The sequence below is a fragment of the Oncorhynchus kisutch genome, linkage group LG21 (genome assembly GCF_002021735.2).
Source record: "Oncorhynchus kisutch isolate 150728-3 linkage group LG21, Okis_V2, whole genome shotgun sequence".
Classification (NCBI taxonomy): Eukaryota; Metazoa; Chordata; class Actinopteri; order Salmoniformes; family Salmonidae; genus Oncorhynchus; species Oncorhynchus kisutch.
This window is the reverse complement of record NC_034194.2, coordinates 14,866,258-14,885,561: the sequence shown is the minus strand read 5'-3', so window position 1 is coordinate 14,885,561 and position 19,304 is coordinate 14,866,258. Positions and strand designations below refer to the sequence as shown.

General features: G+C 45.0%; 1 protein-coding gene across 1 annotated transcript in view; it reads right to left on the bottom strand.

Moving 5' to 3' along the window:
- The window catches only part of LOC109866715 (laminin subunit alpha-4), a 31,420-nt gene that overhangs the window by 6,923 nt on the left and 5,193 nt on the right, over positions 1 to 19,304 (bottom strand). Inside the window, exons 4-33 of the mRNA XM_020455521.2 lie at positions 19,060 to 19,140; positions 18,570 to 18,784; positions 17,764 to 17,864; positions 17,361 to 17,541; positions 16,122 to 16,205; positions 15,836 to 15,987; positions 15,402 to 15,512; positions 14,812 to 14,923; positions 14,363 to 14,527; positions 14,075 to 14,268; positions 12,725 to 12,841; positions 9,549 to 9,697; positions 9,073 to 9,214; positions 8,870 to 8,963; positions 8,659 to 8,775; positions 8,338 to 8,523; positions 8,080 to 8,216; positions 7,570 to 7,734; positions 6,690 to 6,835; positions 6,189 to 6,351; positions 5,833 to 5,966; positions 5,507 to 5,678; positions 5,193 to 5,324; positions 4,932 to 5,074; positions 4,616 to 4,745; positions 4,365 to 4,502; positions 3,142 to 3,275; positions 2,808 to 2,963; positions 2,270 to 2,423; positions 1,723 to 1,916 (exon numbers count right to left, since the gene is read on the bottom strand). Coding sequence (XP_020311110.1) covers positions 1,723 to 1,916; positions 2,270 to 2,423; positions 2,808 to 2,963; positions 3,142 to 3,275; positions 4,365 to 4,502; positions 4,616 to 4,745; positions 4,932 to 5,074; positions 5,193 to 5,324; positions 5,507 to 5,678; positions 5,833 to 5,966; positions 6,189 to 6,351; positions 6,690 to 6,835; positions 7,570 to 7,734; positions 8,080 to 8,216; positions 8,338 to 8,523; positions 8,659 to 8,775; positions 8,870 to 8,963; positions 9,073 to 9,214; positions 9,549 to 9,697; positions 12,725 to 12,841; positions 14,075 to 14,268; positions 14,363 to 14,527; positions 14,812 to 14,923; positions 15,402 to 15,512; positions 15,836 to 15,987; positions 16,122 to 16,205; positions 17,361 to 17,541; positions 17,764 to 17,864; positions 18,570 to 18,784; positions 19,060 to 19,140 — 4,299 coding nt within the window. The remainder of the gene's footprint in view (positions 1 to 1,722; positions 1,917 to 2,269; positions 2,424 to 2,807; positions 2,964 to 3,141; positions 3,276 to 4,364; positions 4,503 to 4,615; positions 4,746 to 4,931; positions 5,075 to 5,192; positions 5,325 to 5,506; positions 5,679 to 5,832; positions 5,967 to 6,188; positions 6,352 to 6,689; positions 6,836 to 7,569; positions 7,735 to 8,079; positions 8,217 to 8,337; positions 8,524 to 8,658; positions 8,776 to 8,869; positions 8,964 to 9,072; positions 9,215 to 9,548; positions 9,698 to 12,724; positions 12,842 to 14,074; positions 14,269 to 14,362; positions 14,528 to 14,811; positions 14,924 to 15,401; positions 15,513 to 15,835; positions 15,988 to 16,121; positions 16,206 to 17,360; positions 17,542 to 17,763; positions 17,865 to 18,569; positions 18,785 to 19,059; positions 19,141 to 19,304) is intronic.

Genomic DNA, 19,304 nt, shown 5'->3' with positions numbered 1-19,304 from the left:
CCCCCCCCCCCCACGAAGGCTTTCGTCTCCAGCCATAATTTCCTCCCAAGTTCAGGATGTATTCTCCTCCTTTATCTCCTCCCAAGCCCAGGATACCTTCTCCTCCAGGGCACGCTGCTTGGTCCTGTTGTGGTGGGATCTTCTGTCACGATCGTCGTACGAACTGGAAATATACTCAGACCAACGTGCAGCGTGATTTGGGTTCCACATGTTTTAATAAAGGAAACTCACAAAAACAGCAAACGAAATGTGAAGTCATGGAGTGCTCACAGGCAACTACACACAAACAAGATCACACAAAAACCAGTGGAGAAATGGCTGCCTGAATATGATTCCCAATCAGAGACAACGATAAACAGCTGCCTCTGATTAGGAACCATACCAGGCCAACATAGAAATAAATGCACTAGATCACCCATCCTAGTCACACCCCGACCTAAACAAAATGGAGAATAAAAAGGCTCTCTATGGTCAGGGCGTGACAACAGGACGCCGTGCCTGGACATCGGCGCAGTGGAAGGCAACATCCAACTGTTGCAAACCAAATAGCAGCATGGGAAAATAAAGCTGTAGAGGCTTTTTTCCCAGAGGGGATTATGACATTAACACGTCATGGTTGTCCCACAACTCCCGCATATCAACCAATCAGCATCCAGGATCCAAACAACCTGTTTTATGACAGACCTATACCCACGAGTGTGACCCAAAAATGCTTTACTGTCATTACGTTGGTAGCAATAAGGCACCTTGGGAGTTTATGGTATATGGCCAATATACCACAGCTGACTTCGCATTGCTTCGTGCTTAAGAACAGCCCTTAGCCGTGGTATAGTGGCCATATATCACACTACCTTGTGCCTTATTGCTTAATTATACTATACTCAGACCATTACTCAGAGACCCAGAGTAAAGTGCATGTGACTAGTACTTAGACCAAGAAAACAGAGTGGAGTTCATGTGTAGAGTGGGTTCATGATTGACCTCTGGTTGACTTCTTCTTGACCAATCACCTATGTTGTACCCCCAGGTTGTGTCCCAAATGTCACCCTATTCCCTTCACAGTGTACTACCTTTATACAGAGCCCTATAGATGCGGTGAAGAGGTCATTGGAATGCAGACCATGGGGGGATAGAGGAAGGATGCAGGATTGATCTAACAAAGTGGATATTTGTCAAATCCGTCATGGTTGATTTATTGGAACAGGCCCACAATGTGGTTAATAAAGTCTGATATGGATATCTTTGGTTGTTTCTGCATAACATTTAGAAGTTGTCCCTTTTCAGGTTGAGATGTGTCTGCTAAATGCTAACTCCCGTTCATATAAGCTGGTAGCATAGAGTAGCTAGCATACATCGGTGGTGGTAGTCAAAGTAATTTTTAACTGTACTGCAGTTGATTGGTGACGATGACATGAACATGTGTTGGGGTTGACATCCATAAAAGCATTATACTCTGATTTGTACCTCAACATAGTGTGAAATACACATATAAACACTAGCCTACATGTAGGATCATTTTGCTGGGAGGCAATGTGGAGATTGGGGATCTTTCCCAGACAGCATCTTTAAGCCAGGCGTTTCCATGGCATTTCCATTGTTTTGGTTGAGTTCCATTGACCTCTTTACCACATCTATGGGCCCTGGTCAAAAGTAGTACACTATATAGGGAATAGGGTGCTATTTGGGATGCAAGCCAGGTGTTCTTCCCTTTCCTGGCCTTACCTCTCAGTGAGGGACTCTGGGATGTCAGTGTACTCCTGCCTGCTGTTGGCGATACCCCCGTAGTGGTGTGCGTGGCGGGTGGCATGGGGCCTGGCGGACAGGTAGCATGGTGTCTCTTCTGTCTCTCCTGGCTCCTGGTCATCACTGTTCAGTCCCAACAAGCCTGGTGGCTGGTTGATCTTGTCTCTGCCCACCTTAGTGAGAGAATGGAAGTTATTTGACTGTTGTTAGTGGGTCAATGCATGCCTATTGTTCGGTATACAGTATCGTCTTTAAAGATCGAAATTGGGGGAAGCAGCGCTACTGTTTGCCCCAGCGCCTTTGTTATTGTGGGGAATGGCGCCTCCGGCAGCACGGGGAAAAAACATTGCAGTTCATATTCTGCTGTTCAATTACATGTGCAATGATGTCCGAGGTGTTTGTTGTTTGGGGTAACTTCTTAGTTAATGTATTATCCCAAACGGATGTGTCAGTATCACCAATTAAGGATTCCATATGTCAAACTCGGGTTCAATGACATGTATTTAAATGATCTTCATTTCTTTACCTTCCTAGTATGGCCCTGGTTGGATTTGGCAGAGTTTTTGCTGTGCTTTGAGAGCAGGGCAGCGGGTGGTCGCTCCACAGGGCAGTCCTGCAGGGAGGTCTGGACATTCTCAGTGTACTTCTGAAAGTCCTCAGGCTCAATGTCCCTGTCTTGTCTGGAGAGAGAGAGAGAGAGAGAGAGAGGGACTAGCAACTCAGTGCCAAAGACATAAGAGCCATAGAGATACTCACACACACACACAACTCTGTCTCCATGGAAACACACTCCATGTCCTCCCACTCGGCTCTCAACAGCAACTCTGCCTGGCTTTCTTCCTCTCATAGATACAGCTAGGCAGCAAGGTTTTCACCAACCGACCTGAGCCAGATGTCCAATGAGCTTGCTATCATAACAACGTTCTCTGGAGATAAGAGGTGTGTACAACCTTGGACTCGTTCACTTGCTAATATTAGATGCAATCCATTACACTCCATGACGTCAAACGCATTACACTTTTAATGTGATCTGTGTGCTGTCGCAGTGAGAGAGGGGCCAGCACCTGCTGATGTAGGCGTAGCTGATGCAGCCAGTGAAGTTCTTGATGCTGCTACTGGGAGAGCCTCCTAAGTAGAAGCTCCTCACTGTGGAGGCTGAGGCGGGGGAGGACGGACGTTTCTTCTCATGCTTGTCTTTGTCATCCACCACCAGCTCATATCTGATGGAGATAGATAGTTATCGGTCAATTGTTACAGTGAACAATTATAATACATTTTGCTAGTAAATCACACTTTTAAATATGAAGAAATATGTATGTGGCTTGACAGCGAGGCAATCCGTAAAAAAATACTTGCCAGATAAAGGGAGATGCTTTTTACGATACGTTGGATTCTTACTTGTCATTATTCGCTGAAGCTACCAGGAAATGGGTCATTCCATCGTTGTACTGCTTCTTGTGTGATTTGACTCTGGTGCCCCTGGAGTTCAATACCACTGCTCCGTTCTCCAGAGCGATGGTAAATTCATCAGACTGAAGGAGGAATAGAGTTTGGAGTTGAACAACAGTTGTATTTCCTTTGCAGTTCCTGTGGAACTCACAAACTCAGCAAAAAAAGAAACATCCCCTTTTCAGGACCCTGTCTTTCAAAGATAATTCGTAAAAATCCGAATAACTTCACAGATCTTTATTGTAAAGGGTTTAAATCCTGTTTCCCATGCTTGTTCAATGAACAATAAACAATTAATGAACATGCATCTGTGGAACGGTCATTAAGACACTAACAGTTTACAGACGGTAGGCAATTAAGATCACAGTTATGAAAACTTAGGACACTAAAGAGGCCTTTCTACTGACTGAAAAACACCAAAAGAAAGATGCCCAGGGTCCCTGCTCATCTGCGTGAACATGCCTTAGGCATGCTGCAAGGAGGCATGAGGACTGCAGATGTGGCCAGGGCAATAAATTGCAATGTCCGTACTGTGAGATGCCTAAGACAGCGCTGTGTGTTACAGGGAATACATCCTCCTTCCTCATGTGGTACCCTTCCTGCAGGCTCATCCTGACATGACCCTCCAGCATGACAATGCCACCAGCCATACTGCTCGTTCTGTGCATGATTTCCTGCAAGACAGGAATGTCAGTGTTCTGCCTTGGCCAGCGAAGAGCCCGGATCTCAATCCCATTGAGCACGTCTGGGACCTGTTGGATCGGAGGGTGAGGGCTAAGGCCTTTCCCCCAAAAAATGTCCGGGAACTTGCAGGTACCTTGGTGGAAGAGTGGGGTGACATCTCACAGCAAGAACGGGCAAATCTGGTGCAGTCCATGAGGAGGAGATGCACTGCAGTACTTAATGCAGCTGGTGGCCACACCAGATACTGACTGTTACTTTTGATTTTGACCCCCCCCCCCTTTGTTCATGGACACATTATTCAATTTCTGTCAATCACATGTCTGTGGAACTTGTTCCGTTTATGTCTCAGTTGTTGAATCTTATGTTCATACAAATATTTACACATGTTACGTTTGCTGAAAATAAACGCAGTTGACAGTGAGAGGACGTTTCTTTTGTTGTTGAGTTTATGAAACAAATAAATAAAATTCAGGCAAGAATCAATATACCCCCTCGGTGTGGTAGAACAGGAGACCAGTAGGCTGCAGTGTCCTGAAGTTCAGGCCACCCTCGAAGGCGTCGAAGGGAGATATCTTTGCTGCAGACCCCAGGTAGCTCTCTCCAGTGAAGTAGGCTTTACGGGACATCTGTTAGAATCCAAGACACAACAGAGACATTGCCAACTATTGTAGTTCAGTTGATTCTGTATACACCACCAATGCTTTGTCTAGTAGCATTTGCTATGGACTACAGTACATACAAAGGACTCCTCAGGACAACCGCTGCTGATGCCAATAGTGCCTGGTTCCTCCAGGAGGTTAAAGTCTTTCTTCTGGAACTGGAAGCCCTTCACACAGCCCTTCAGCCCCATCAGGGAGGATAGCTCAGGCCTGGGGGAGAGGGAATATGCTCATAGTCACATAGGGCCTGCCGTCCAACTGTACTCAGTGTAATGCTAATGTAACAATCTGTTGATATTGTGTTACAATTGTCAACTATGCTTACAAAGTAAGACCTCTTAAGGTCCTTGGATTGGTGTGAGGAAGTGCACATGTGTGATTAGATAACTGACTCACCTGGAGAGGAGAATGCGCGAGGGGGCCCCTCCTATGTAGATATCGGAGAAGGGCAATGTTTTTTTTTCATTCTCCATGGACTTCACGTGACTCTTGTCCACCAATAGAATGATCTTCTTGGAGTAATGATAGATGACTGACACCTATAAAAAGAACAGCACAGCTTAGATTGGATTAGGCCTACTGTTGAAAGGAAATTGATTGCATTCACAATAGGCACACCCCTGCCGACAGAAAGACAATGGGCTGATTTAGATTTACCTCATGGTATCTTGCGTCATTGATCTGTAGTTTAGGTAAGTTACTCTCCATGACGATCGGGCCTCCGCTGAAGCCAAAGTCGTACATGAGACGTAGGAAGCCATTCTTCAACTCTAACAGGAAGAACTTGTCCTGGAATGAATTATTGAACAGTTTTTTCTAGAGTCATTTTTCCCCAAGTAACATGACGCAGAAAAAGTATTGGTAAATCTCTCTATGCTCTCTGAAGAATTGCAAGGCATAGCATTGCATCACTGACTGACACTATGTCGCTTGTTCAAAAATAAAGGGGACATTTTCGCTACTATATTTACCCCGGTGACCATGAGTAACAGGATGCCGTTGTTTGCTACTGTCCGAACAGCAATGTCAAACCGGGTGACGATGCCAAATTTACCCCTCCTCTCCATGTTGTTGATGAGGGCATATCCAGTTCCGTCAAACAGGTAGCTGGCGATACGACTCTGCGAGAATGCCAGCTTATACCTGATACGGCAAAGAAAACAATTTTAGAGTTAAGTCGAAATGAAGCGACTTGCCTGAAGGAGCCTCAGATGGAGACGTGGACTCTTTAAGGGCAGAGGTAATATCTAATGTTCCCAACAGAAAACGTATATAGACAAGATACAGTATGTCATACCTGGGACAAGGTGTTGAAGCAACTACATCCATCTTGTGCGTCTGTTTGAAATTGTACAGACTGATGACATCATTATTTAAAGAGGCCAACTCGATGCAGCCCACAAAAGGAGCTAGGCTGAGTGCAGGTGGAAGCTACAAGGAAAAACAAAACATTCAGAATCTTAATCTTGGAAGGAAAAAAGTAAATAGAGAGTCATCGCAATACTGATTCAATTCTGCTGTGTCAGTGGTTCATGAGTGAAGTACAGTTTACATCAATATTGTACGATGGAAATGGTCTGCTACGCATTAGCCAATGCCACAGAACTCTGATCAGAGGTCGATATCACTTTCTAACAGGATATGACACCGTACCCTGACGTCAGCGGGGACGCCACCCACGAAGAAGACAGTGTCTTCAGGGTCCAGGTTGAACAGGGAGTCGGTGCCAAAGGCTTCGCCCTTTTGGATGAACTTCTGCTCGTCAGTGGATGTCTGACTGGGCACAGTCAGGAACACTTTTCCATGTCTGCCCAGCCTGTCAAAACAAAGACACAAAGAAGCGTGAATAATCAGTCCCATCAACACCATTACATACTGCATGGGCAGAACAGCCTCATAAATCCCTGTGAGTGGTTAGACGAGACAGATGTCTCGTCTGTGTGAATGGACGGACGGTCTTTAGCAAGGTTGCAAATCTGTACTGTATGTGCTTTAGCCAAGTTCTTTGTCAACGCTTGTCCTTCATGAAACATGTATGGCATGACGACAGACACAACAGATGTCTTGTCTAATAAGCATTAGTTGATCTTCTACCAGGCTATGCCAGTCTATCTGTGCGACTGGATCTGTTGCTTAGGTAACACACTACTGTACCTCTCCACTTTGATGAGGTTGAAGACTGGAGGCCATTGGCTGACAGGCTTTGAACCCAGCGGGATTTCAACATCTTCCCCTCCCAGGTTGTAGATGTACACCAGGTTGTCATTCTTGATGGCCAGACCCATGTAGTCCTTCTTACCCTATATGATATGTAGGAGAGAAACCAAGGTGACAGGTTTTATACAGCACAGTGCCTGTATTGTAATATTGAATCCCTGCCTGTGATCTTATTCAGGAAAATCTCCTAATCTTTGCTTTATAAAACCAACGAAGGGTCACAGAGCGCCATTTCTAAGCATCAAGCAGACTTACACAAACACCACTGCATAATTTACAGCAGTGGCAGAATCACCAGGGTAAGCAGCATCATTAAAGAGAACAGAGAGGCCCAGAGAGGAGAGCTCCTGTGGGTGGGAGGGTAACGGCATTTATGTTAAATGAGCCCCGACTTTGGCGGCAGTGGCGCACACAACAGGCGTCTCCCGGAAACCTTTTGAAAAAGGCAACTGTCTCAAAGGCCTCTTCTGCTCACAATGATCACAACAAACCATTCATCTGCACACAAGCTGCTCTCGCCCTTTTATCTCAAGCCATCCTCAGGGTCCAAGTCTGGGAACTATCATTAGCAGATCTGGGCCATTCTGCAACCCCCTTCTCCAACCCACCCACTTCTTTCACACAATAGAAAAACACGTCAGCATTACTATATGCTGGTCTATGCTAGCCTGATCCCAGATGTGTTTATGCTGTATGGCCAACTTCCATGGTTGTGGCATGACAACAAAAGGAGGCGGCTATACAGGACAAGTAGATCTGAACCTAGCACCAGCCCAGCTCCCTATTTCCTAACCCCCCCTCCCCCCAGCCTCCTCACGTTTCTGTCTCCCAGATAGAAGATGAAGCGGTCCTCAATAGGGTCCTTATCTGGGTCCACCCTGATGAACAGACTGATGGTGGTCACTGTCTTAAGGTCCGCCACGTTGATGTGGGGTTGCACTTCAACCGACGACTGACCGTTGAACTTCATGGACACTTGGACCTACAGTATGGTGTAACAAAACATGATATACAGTGCCTTCGGAAAGTATTCAGACTCCTTGACTTTTTCCACATTTTGTTATGTTACAGCCTTATTTTAAAATGGATTAAAGAAATGTCATTATGGGGTATTGTGTGTGTATATCGATGAGGAAAACAACTATTTTATCAATATTAGAATAAGGCTGTAACTTAACAAAATGTGGATAAAGTCAAGGGGTCTGAATACTTTCCGAAGGCACTGTATCTGTGTCATACAGGACTCGATTATGAACAAGACTTGGGATTATAGTAACACAACACTGTACAGGGTTTTTCATTGGTGGTGATAGGTGATAATATTGACCTTCTTGGCCACACTCCTGGCCTGGGCGATGAGCTCTCTGATCCTCATGATGTTGGTGGTCACGTTGTTCACTGGCTTCTTCTCAATGACACGCAGCTTGTCCAGCAGCTCAGGAACCAGCTCAGACAGGTTCTCAACTGAAAACCCCACCATGGATGGAGAGGATTACCACTTACTAGTTTGAGGGTAATGCTTAGTCATTTAGTCTTCTCTGTCGAGGATTGAAATACTGTAGAAGTGTTGATGACTATACTGTACCTGCTTTCCCAGCAGAGACTACAGCACGGTCAAAGGCTGCAGCAGAGTAATCTTGGTTCTTCATGTTGGTGGCCCACTCCTCCACCTTCTCGTGGATGGGGGTGATGGTCTGCAGGACCTCCACAGAGCGGTTCAGGGTGCCTTCAGCCACCTCCCTGGTGAGCTCCAGACGCTTGGTGGTTCTGCCTGGAAGATCAAAGTGGAATTCAGAACAACAAATTCAGTACCGAGATGAGGAGAGCAGTGAATGGCAGTGAATACAATGATGTGCATGTCAGAGACCCTAGATAGGCTATGGTCCAGAACAAGAATGTGTTTTACCTGGCTCAATTTCCTTGATGTCTTTCAGTACTTCCTCTAGTTTTTTGGTGTTGTCATCCATGGTCTCCTTGGTCTCCTCAATATATTTAATCTTGTCCAGAACCTCAGTTTCAACCTCTGTTGACACAATTCACACATGAATCATCGAGGAGAACCCGTACAGTCTAGTCTAAAAATAACCAGACAATGCCCAATCTAAAAAATGTCATACCAAGTTGCTCAGAATGCAATGAAATAGATTCCTTGAAGATGTTGTCTCTCTGGGTCTTCAGGAACCCCAGCTGTGTGTTGATCCCGTTGGTGGCCTGCCATAGACAGCACAGTTTTAGCTTATCAATTGAAAACCACTCTATATTAGCCTAAATACTGTATGTAGCTAATGTAGCTAACTGCTGCGCATTTCGGACAACCTACATCCTCAGCTCTTGTTGCTAAATCCAGTGTTGTCAGTCCAGTGATGTTGGCCTCTTCGATGTACTGGACTATGTTGTTGTACACATTGGCTGCAACCAGAGCCTTCTGCACGAATCCGTTGGCATCGCTGCCTTTCAGATCACTGGGTGGAAAGAAACGTAGAACAACGTCAAGGTCTAGTTGGAATCTTTGTAAGGCATTAAGGGTAAAGAACATAGCTGTAGTGTTGGCCTGCTTTTAACTGTGATACTACTACTGTACTACTCATTTGTGCTTCAAGTAAAGTGTGATTGATTGTTGATCAGTTTTGAATAATGTTCAGTGGTGGTTTTGTTCTTGAATGTAGTGTGCTTTATAATGGAATAAAGTGGATAATCGAGTCGTGTTTAGCAGTTGGTTGTTTGGTTCTACAATGTGATGTGCATTAGAGGGATGCCATTAGGAGATCATTACTATACGACATCACTACTACTCACTTCTCCAGCTCTGTAGCTTGACTCTGTAGATCCTTTGCGTGGTCCTGGGCTCTCTGGACTAGGTCTCTGTCTGCCAGGGACAGCGCCTCAGTCTTCTCCTGCAACAGCTTGCTGGCGCCATCGATCGCAGCGTGGTACTCAGTCACGTTCTACACAGATACAGAACCCATTCCAGGACTTAACTAACAAAGTTACGTCTGAATGATTCTATTTCACCACTGACTTAACCAATAGAGAGCCAATTGACTTAAAGGGATACCTTGGGATTTTGGCAATGAAGCCCTGTGCTTACCATTAATGCCCAGCCATTATGCTAATGCTAGTTAGCAATTGCGCTAATGGTAGTTAGCAACATTCTTCACGCAGAGACATACCAATGGCATCCAAAAGTTCATCTGACTCTGGGGAAGAATACAAAGTGCTTCATTTCGAAAAATCCTGAAGTATCCCCTCAAAAAGGGAATTGTATAACCTGTTAAACACTGAGCGATTGTTTTGTGTCCTGTACAGGGTCTGGCAAATGTTGGTGGGTTATAAGAATGAAGTTCCTACCTTTCTAACAGTACTAAGCATGTGTTTGTAGTACTTATAGTTTTGAAACCCGAAATGTACTTCATGAGGGTAGTATACAATATTATGAATCGTTTAGAAAATGCCATTAGAGGGCGTCAGAGTTTGCAGCAGCGTTTTTGATCTCATGCAACCTCAAAAAATACCCTAATATCATTTTTGGGTGTCTGTTAGATTTGTCATGGATTCATACAAAGTGCATTGACAATACGTGGTACTCTCCCTGTCATGCCATACAGTGCCTTTAAAAAGTATTCACACCCCTTGACTTTTTCCACATTTCGTTGTGTTAAAGCCTGAATTAAAAAGGGATTCCATTTAGATGTTGTGTCACTGGCCTACACACGATACCTCATAATGTCAAAGTGGAATTCCGTTTTGAGACATTTTGACAAATGAATAGAAAATGAAAAGCTGAAATGTCTTTAGTCAATAAGTATTCAACCCTTTTGTTATGGCAAGACTAAATATGTTCACATACAAGAGGACCACAATGGAAATAAGTCCCAGACTTTACTGTGTGTTATCCTCAATGATTTTATTGATTTTATTTTTCAATGATTTTATTCATGTGCATGTATGGCTTTTAAGTTTTATGTGTGCTTTTGTTTTTAAATGGTCGAATTAATAAACTAAACTAAACTAATAAGTTGCATGGACTCACTCTGTGTGCAATAATAGTGTTTAACATGGTTTCTGAATACCTCATCTCTGTAACCCACAAATACAATTATCTGTAAGATCCCCCACCCGAGCAGTGAATTTCAAACACAGATTCAACCACAAAGACCAGGGAGGTTTTCCAATGCCTCGCAAAGAAGGGCACCTTATGGTAGATGGGTAAAAAAGACATCGAATATCCTTTTCAGCAATGATTAATTACACTTTGGATGGTGTATTGATACACCCAGTCACTACAAAGATACAGGTGTCCTTCCAAACTCAGTTGCCGGAGAGGAAGGAAACCACTCAGGGGTTTCACCATGAGGGCAATGCTGACTTTAAAACCGTTACAGAGTTTACTGGCTGTGATAGGAGAAAACTGAAGATGGATCAACAACATTGTAGTTACTCCACAATACTAACCTAAATGACAGTGTGAAAAGAAGGAAGCCTGTACAGAATACACATTTTCTAAAATATGCATCCTGAATCAGGCACTAAAGTAAAACTGTAAAACATTTGGCAACGAAATTAGCTTTATGTTCTGAATACAAAGTGTTGTGTTTGGGGCAAAACCAACACGACACATTACTGAGTACCACTCTTCGTATTTTCAAGCATGATGGTAGCTGCATCATATTATGGGTATGCTTGTCATCGGCAAGGACTAGGGAGTTTTCTTTTGGATAAAACTAAATGGAATAGAGTTAAGCACAGCACAGGCAATCCTAGAGGAAAACCTTATTCAGTCTGCTTTCCAACAGACACTGGGAGTCCTATCAACTTTCAGCAGGACAATAACCGAAAACACAAGGCCAAATATACACTGAAGTTGTTTACCAAGACGACATTGAATGTTCCTGAGTAGCCTAGTTACAGTTTTGACTTGAAAATCTTTGGCAAGACTTGAAAATGGCTGTCTAGCAACTAACTTGAAAGAACTTAAATAATTATTTTAATAATAATTTGCTAATATTGTACAATCCATGTGTGCAAAGCTCTTAGAGACTTATCCAGAAAGACTCACAGCTGTAATCACTGCCAAAGGTGATTCTAACATGTATTGACTAAGGGGTTTGAATATTTTTATGAATTTTCTTTTTTACCCCCTTTTTCTCCCCAATTTCGTGATATCCAATTGGTAGTTACAGTCTTGTCCCATCACTGCAACTTCCGTACGGACTCGGGGGAGGCGAAGGTCGAGAGCCGTGCATCCTCCGAAACACGGCCCCGCCAAGCCGCACTGCTTCTTGACACACTGCTCGCTTAACCCGGAAGCCAACCGCACCAACGTGTTGGAGGAAACACCGTACAGCTGGCGACCGAAGTCAGCTTGCATGCGCCAGACCCTCCATAAGGAGTCGCTAGAGCACAATGGGACAAGGACATACCGGCTAGCCAAACCCTCCCCTAACCTGGACGACGCTGTGCCAATTGTTCGCTGCCTCATGGGTCTCCCGGGTCACAGCCGGCTGCGACACAGCCTGGGATCGAACCCTGGTCTGTAGTGACGCAGTCAGCTTGCATGCGCCCGACCCTCCATAAGGAGTCGCTAGAGCACTCTAAGGCACTGCAATGTGCCTTAGACCGCTGCGCCACTCGTGAGGCCCCCAAAATGAGATATTTCTGCATTTCATTTTCAATACATTTGCAAACATTTTTTAAAAACATGTCTTCACTTTGTCATTATGGGATAGATAGATGGGTGAGGGGAAAAACATCTATTTAATCCATTTTGAATTCAGGCTGTCCAAATGTGGAACAAGTAAAGGGGTTTGAATACTTTCTGAAGGTACTCTATCCAAAACATGCACTGAAGCAATCCAATCCATTGTAATTACATGTATAATGCAGGTGACCTCATTCAGTTGGTCCAAAATACAAAGCTTTCAGGCATAGGTTAATGGTGACTGTGGCGTGTACAGAAAGAGAACAGGCCTTACCTGCACCAGGAGAACCATCTCAGCAACAGTATTCTCAGTGTCCTTGACGAGGTCTTCAGCTGTCTGCAAGGTGTCATTCACAGCTTCGTAGTTCTCCACCAGTATCTGCTGCTTGGCCTGGGAGAGAGATGTTCAGTCATATCTTTGTTTTAGTACAGAGCAGAGGAGGCTGGTTGGAGGAGATATATGATGGACAGGTTATACATTATGTGTAGTGAGTACAGGTTATGCATGTCTCCCATATGAACACTCTTATCACAAAAGCACATAAATCATAGGAACAACAATGTTTTTTCCCCAAAGAGGCAAGATAGAGATATTTGTTGACAAAGATATAAGGATAGCACAGTAACATTGTCCTACCCCCAGAGTAACCCTGGCTTTGTTCCTGTTGCTATGACTCGTGTTGACCAATCTGCTTAGGGAAGGAAGAGCCCCAGATTATGGGAGGCCTCCTGTTTGGACAGTGCACCATTCATGTCATTGGTTTACAGCAGAGGCCCTGAACCACAATGGGCCCATAATGTCAACTTGGGCATGACAACAGGCCAGTCTGTGTGCTACAAAGAATCCCAATCCCTCAGTTTTTCACACCGTAATGAATAGGACCAACAGGCCTGTTGTATTGTATTTCGGATCTATAAACAGAACAGACATGCCCCAGACTTAAAGAAATGTTAAGGAGCTTTACAAAATGACTGTACACATGATACCCAATTCAATGTCAAGCAGCTGTATTTAACACTAAGGGGCATAGCCTCTTTATATGGGGATATGATTGTGTGGTGCAGTAATGTATCTCCCCCAGTTTGTGCCTCCTAACAATCCAATCCAACAGCTGTTTCTGTGTTACTGTTCTCTACTACTAAATACCACGGGTAATTGAGTTCTCTGGCAGACTTTGGGAACAACAACAATCCCCATCCAGACGGAGAGAAATATCTGGTCTATTCCTTGGCAGGAGCAGGACAGTGTTGCTTTCCAGTGATAAAGCCAAGCTGAACTCCTACAACATTCAGAGAAGAGATAGAGGTAGACTGCATTGAGGCAGAACTCAACAACATCACACTCCCCCAGAGCTGCACTTATCGTTTTAGCAGGGCGTTCTCACAGTGAACTGTAGTAATAAACCCAAGCGGACGAACACAGAGAGCTGGAAACCAGAGAGCCAGGGAGTCATGCCAGCAGGCAGTCAGTCACTCAGTCAGGCGGCCAGTCAGGAAGTCAGTCAGAGAGTCAGAGGGTCAGGGAGGCTGGGAGTCAGCTAGAGACATTTGGGGAGCCAGGACGAGAGCGGCTCCCGGCGGCACGGTTTGGGCCAAGCGGACCCCAGGGGTTGTGGGAAGTTACCTCACTCCTCTGGAATTTGACGGTGTTGGCTTTGTTCATGTCCTCCGTCTCCTGCACAGTGTTGGCAGCCTTCTGGAGGATCTCCTGGGCCTCAGAGAGCTTTTTGGTGAAGCGGGAGAGCACCTCCCGTACCGGGGCCATGCGGCCTTCCGTACTGATCAGCTTCTTCTCCAGCTGACGCACGTTTCTAAGGACTGAACGACACACAAATGGGACCCCAAACACAGCCTTTTGTAACAAACCATCAAAGAATGTGTGTGTGTATGCGCAAGCACGTGTTTTCCTCACGGTCGTGGGCCTCCGTGGATTCATCGGTGGCGGTGGGCTCTCGTGGGGACAGGTCCAGTTTCTTCATCAATGTCACCATGCCCTCGGCCATGGCCGTCTTCTTTCTGATGACCTCTGGGTCCAGGTCCTGATGGACACTGTAGAGCTCCCAGTCACTGATCATTTCTGTGAGACACAAACATAACAGGGAGCACAGGGTGAAGGAAGGCTGGGATATGACTGAGGCCGCGTTACCAGAAGTGCCCCCTCGAAAACTCAAACGCTGATAAATGGAAGACTGTAGGAAATACAGCAATGAGGATTTGGATTTCAATCTTAAGCCAAGGTGCCATTCATTGGAAATCACATATCAACATTTAGAACATACCTAAAAGCCTGTAATAATCTCAAGGAAGGTGGACAGTACTCAAAGAGGCATAGCAGTGTAGCTTTAGCAGACCTAAAATTACCTTCAAGGAGTACGTTGAGGGTGGTGAGGTTAGTGGTCAGCTCGTCAGCCAGAGTGACGCTTTGTAGTGTGTCTTCATCCACTCGGTCCCCCATGGATTTCACTACACTCTCCTGGCCCATCACAAACACCAGACAGATCAATGACATAGTCAAGACAAACACCACAAGAACACACAAATCAATCACACAGTCCGGACACTACCACTACAGCTCAATAAAATAGATGTGATGGCTCTGAGAGATAAGCTAACTGATCTTACACTCCCCTACGTATTTATTTGGACAGTGAAGCTAAAATATTCTTACTGGCTCTGTTTTACCGTTTAGAAATGAAAGCACTTCATGTATCTAGTCCCCCCATTTGAGGATGTCATACATTTTTGGGCAAATTCACTTATTAGTGTATTAAAATTGGTCAAAAGTTTAGTAATCTGCCCCATATTCCCAGCATGCAATGACTACATCAAGCTTGCAACTCTGCAAACTTCTGCAGGTGGACTTTATTTCACCTCCAGCGTAATGTAAACAGTGAAAGAGGGAGGAAGAGGAGTGCGAGTGAGTTAGATGAGCGATGAAGGTGTCCTCTTACTGTCTCTGCCAGATGGTTCATGTCTGAGAGTAGAGCAGCACTGGCCTCCTCCAGCTGCCCTGTCTGTGTCCTCATCATAGATGACTTATTTCTCCAGTTCATAAACTGAGTCTGAAAACAAAACGGGAGGAGTTAGATACACTTACACAATACTATTACAATACAGTCTATGTGTGTTAGGGTTGTGAGAAGAGAATTGTGTGATGTGCACTGTACAATGTTTGGTGTATTGGTTGCTTAGTTAGTTGGTTGGGTGGTTGGTTGGGTGTTTAGTGTGTGAGATTTGCCAATATCCAGCGGCTTTGTAATAGTTAAACTCCTGAAGTTGCTCATTTCTCTTGTTTAAATCAGAATGAACTGATAATATAGGTGTGCATCAACATGATTGAGTCCCGACTATATCAGCCTGAGCAGAAAGAGAGGCTGTACTCTACCTGCAGACGGTGGGCGGTGTAGTTGTAGTACTTGAGCCTGTCATTGGCTGCAGCCCCCGTGGAGATGTTCAACACACTGACCTTCACCTGGTCCAGCGTCTTATTGGACAGCCTCAGGTCACCAGTCAGGTGCCAGATACACTCATCACAACCTGATAGGAGGGAGGAGCCAAATGACGCCAAATGATTTTCTATGTCATTTCATCACATCAGTCCAACACAAATAAATAGTTGTTTAACGATGAACTGAAATGTATTTTTTTTATTTCTAATCAGGCCCTCTTACTGATGTTGCAGGGGTTGACCATGGCTGCTTCTGGCAAACACTCCCCAGTGTGCATGTCACAGTGCCCGCTAGCACAGTCACATTCTGGATGGAAGAAACAGACACACACATGCTCCTCATATATAGCTACAGTTGATTACATGTGGAGTTCCCTTCATCAAGTCGAATGCTTTATCAGCCGGACATGTGAGAGTCAGCCTGGGTACCAAAAATATGATGGAACCCATGGTGAGTATTATGGCTGGGAAGGAGTGCTGCTGCACGTGCTGAGTGGTTTGGTACTGGCTCTGACCGTGTACTGTATATAGCTTCCTCTCTTAGTTCTTATTTCTCATGTTTTGTATTTTTTTTAAATAATTGATACTTTTGAATACTGCGCTGTTGGGTAGGTCTTGCAAGTGAAAGGTGCAATATGCCAAAATCGCTCCGCTATTGCCTGGATGCTAAAATTCTAAAAGGTCGGACTCATTTCTGTTTATGTGACAAAACAATCTATGCATAGTGTAGAGAATCATAGTGCCATCTAAACCACTGTGGAATACCTTTTCAATAACCAAAAATATAGTATTTTCAGCTGTTTGAAGCTGGTGTACAAAACCGAAAGTAAAAGACGCAAAAACGAAAGTTAGGAATGGGCAGCATAGAAATAGCGCAATAGATCTACCGCTTCTTAGACTTGCTTTCAATGAGAATGACAGTTCTACAACTCACATTTCTATGTGAATTTGGTTGGGTCGCCCAAAAGTTACATAGCAGCTTTAAGCATTTCACTGTACTTGCGCATGTGACAAATAAAACTTGAATTTAGTTCCCTGGTTCTCTATACTGTGGCTGTGGGATGATTTTGGCAGCTGGCCAGATTAATTGGGGCTGGGCGGTGATGTCAGAGGAAAGTTGGATGCTAGCTGCAGTTTGTCCTTGTGATCGTGTACAAATGTGTACAGCTGGCCCCGGGGTTGCAGATTGCAGCAGATGCCTGCCTGACATCATGTATGAGTGGGTGTGAGAACAGTGGACTGACTAGCTAGCTGCAGTAAAAACTCTGGGGAAAACAATTTCGGTTCCGAATGTTTGACCAAACTGGTCTGAGTGGTTTATGTTCTTGAGTGTGTGAAACACAGAGAGAGAGAGAGTGATTATTATTATTATTTTTTACATCTATGACAGACACTAGCTTTTGATTCCAGGATTTCCTGCATGTGGGTGATTGAGATGGGAGTAGGGTCACACATGACTTACTCTGGCACCCTGAGGGGCCGTAGTTCCAGTGGTCTGGGAGGCAGCGCTCGCAGTATCGGCCTCCGGCCCCTGGTTGGCACTGGCAGCTGTGGGTCAGAGGATGACAAGTAGGCCGGAGACCGGCAGCCCCACAGTCACACCTCCGGCATCCCTGGCAACCGTTGAAACCTGTGTGACCCTCCTAAAGCACATTATAGACACAAGCCTTATAGTTAGTTTTGCTTGCTGTTGTTGTTCATGCTGTTGTTAACTATATACAGGTGTATTCACAGTAGCCTAAACGATTTTGTCTGCTCTCTTCTCCACCTGCTTTGCTTAGTTATCAGGGAAGACTGTCCAACAGTGTGAATGTGTGTCCACATGGTCGTACGGCTCACATTGAAAAGGCCCCTGAGTGACTCACCTCACATCGGTCACAGAGTCGGCCGGTGACGCCAGGCTTACAGTGACACGTCCCGGTCCTGTCGTCACACGATCCTGTCCCGCACTTGCTGCACTCACACGCTGTAACACAGGACACACACATAGGTAATACAGCGCGGGTCACAGAAGCGTGACATGGTCACAATGGAAAAGGTTATTTTTGCCCTTGCGGAGGACAATACAAATGCTAATCCTGCAACAGATTGACAAGGAGTCCCCCACGTCCATTAGTATTCTATGACGTTTTCTACAAGTGACCAGAAGATCGACTCTGTTGTCTCATAGAGTGACTAGAGCTTGACTTTCCAAGGATGCTGTTCTTCCACCGATGTGCACATGCCACAAGGTTATCTTTGTTGCACTGCACTGTCTCTGAGGCATGGAGGCATTAGAGCACGGACCAGCCCGCCAAACTATGTAAACACACAAAATGGACTTTGTTTCACATAGAGCTTTGTAATTGGCGTATGTCTATAACACCCATTATGAGCAACACAGGGGGGAATTGTCAGAGCTCTACCTGAAGACAACGCCATAGCAAGCCTTTTAAGACAAAGAGCAAGGTAAAAGCAGGGCTCAAATGCAACGTAAAGCATTTTACTGCTCATGAACACATCTTCACCCTCCAGACAAGTGGGTATCATCTTCAGATGTATAAATATCTGTTTTGTTCTCTATGTTTTTCCATGGATAGTCTTCATTGACAGTAGGGCTGACCTGTATTCGTGGAGCAAGGGCCTAAGGGTATGTCATGTTTAATAGTACTCTTGGCAAGTTGGCACGCACCTCTGCAGTTCTTGGCACTGATGGCATCACCGTAGAAACCCGGGGCACACCGTTCACAGTTGGCTCCAGACGTGTCCCCCCAGCAGTTCTGACAGAAGCCGGTCACGTTGTGGCACTCATTGAAGATGTGGTTGGGGTCCGAATTACCGTTACAGTCACACCTCTTACAGGAGTCACCAATCATCATGGGGTTGCCAGAGAAACCTGGAGCACATCTGGGTGAGGAAGACGCAAGGTGATTGCCAATAATTGTTTGACTTAAGATGTCTTATCACTTATACTGAAACATCATTATTTGTAAGCATTTCCAAATATTTTCCTTTCAGGTTCAGAAAAATTGGCCCATATTCAACATGTAGAAATAGGTGAAAATGCAAGAGTTTAATTTGTGGCTATTTGAGCTGATTTAATGTTATGAGTGTAATTGCTCCCATGGTGGAGTTGCAGTAACTCATGGTTGTGGCCAAGCCAAGTCCCTGTCAGCACTGACCTCTCACAGTAATGTCCAGCATAGCCCTCTTGGCAGTTGCACCGTAGGATGTTACTGCTTCTGTCACAGTGCTCTGCAAAGCTGGCCAGACACACAGGGGAAAGAATGTCAGTCAGTGAGCTCTGCCTGCCAACACACAGCCCACTGGGCACAGACGTCATTTTGACATCTAGTTCTGATTTACATTTGGTTGAGTCGTCAACTAACGTGAATTAAACATGAAATCAACACAAGATGGCACCATG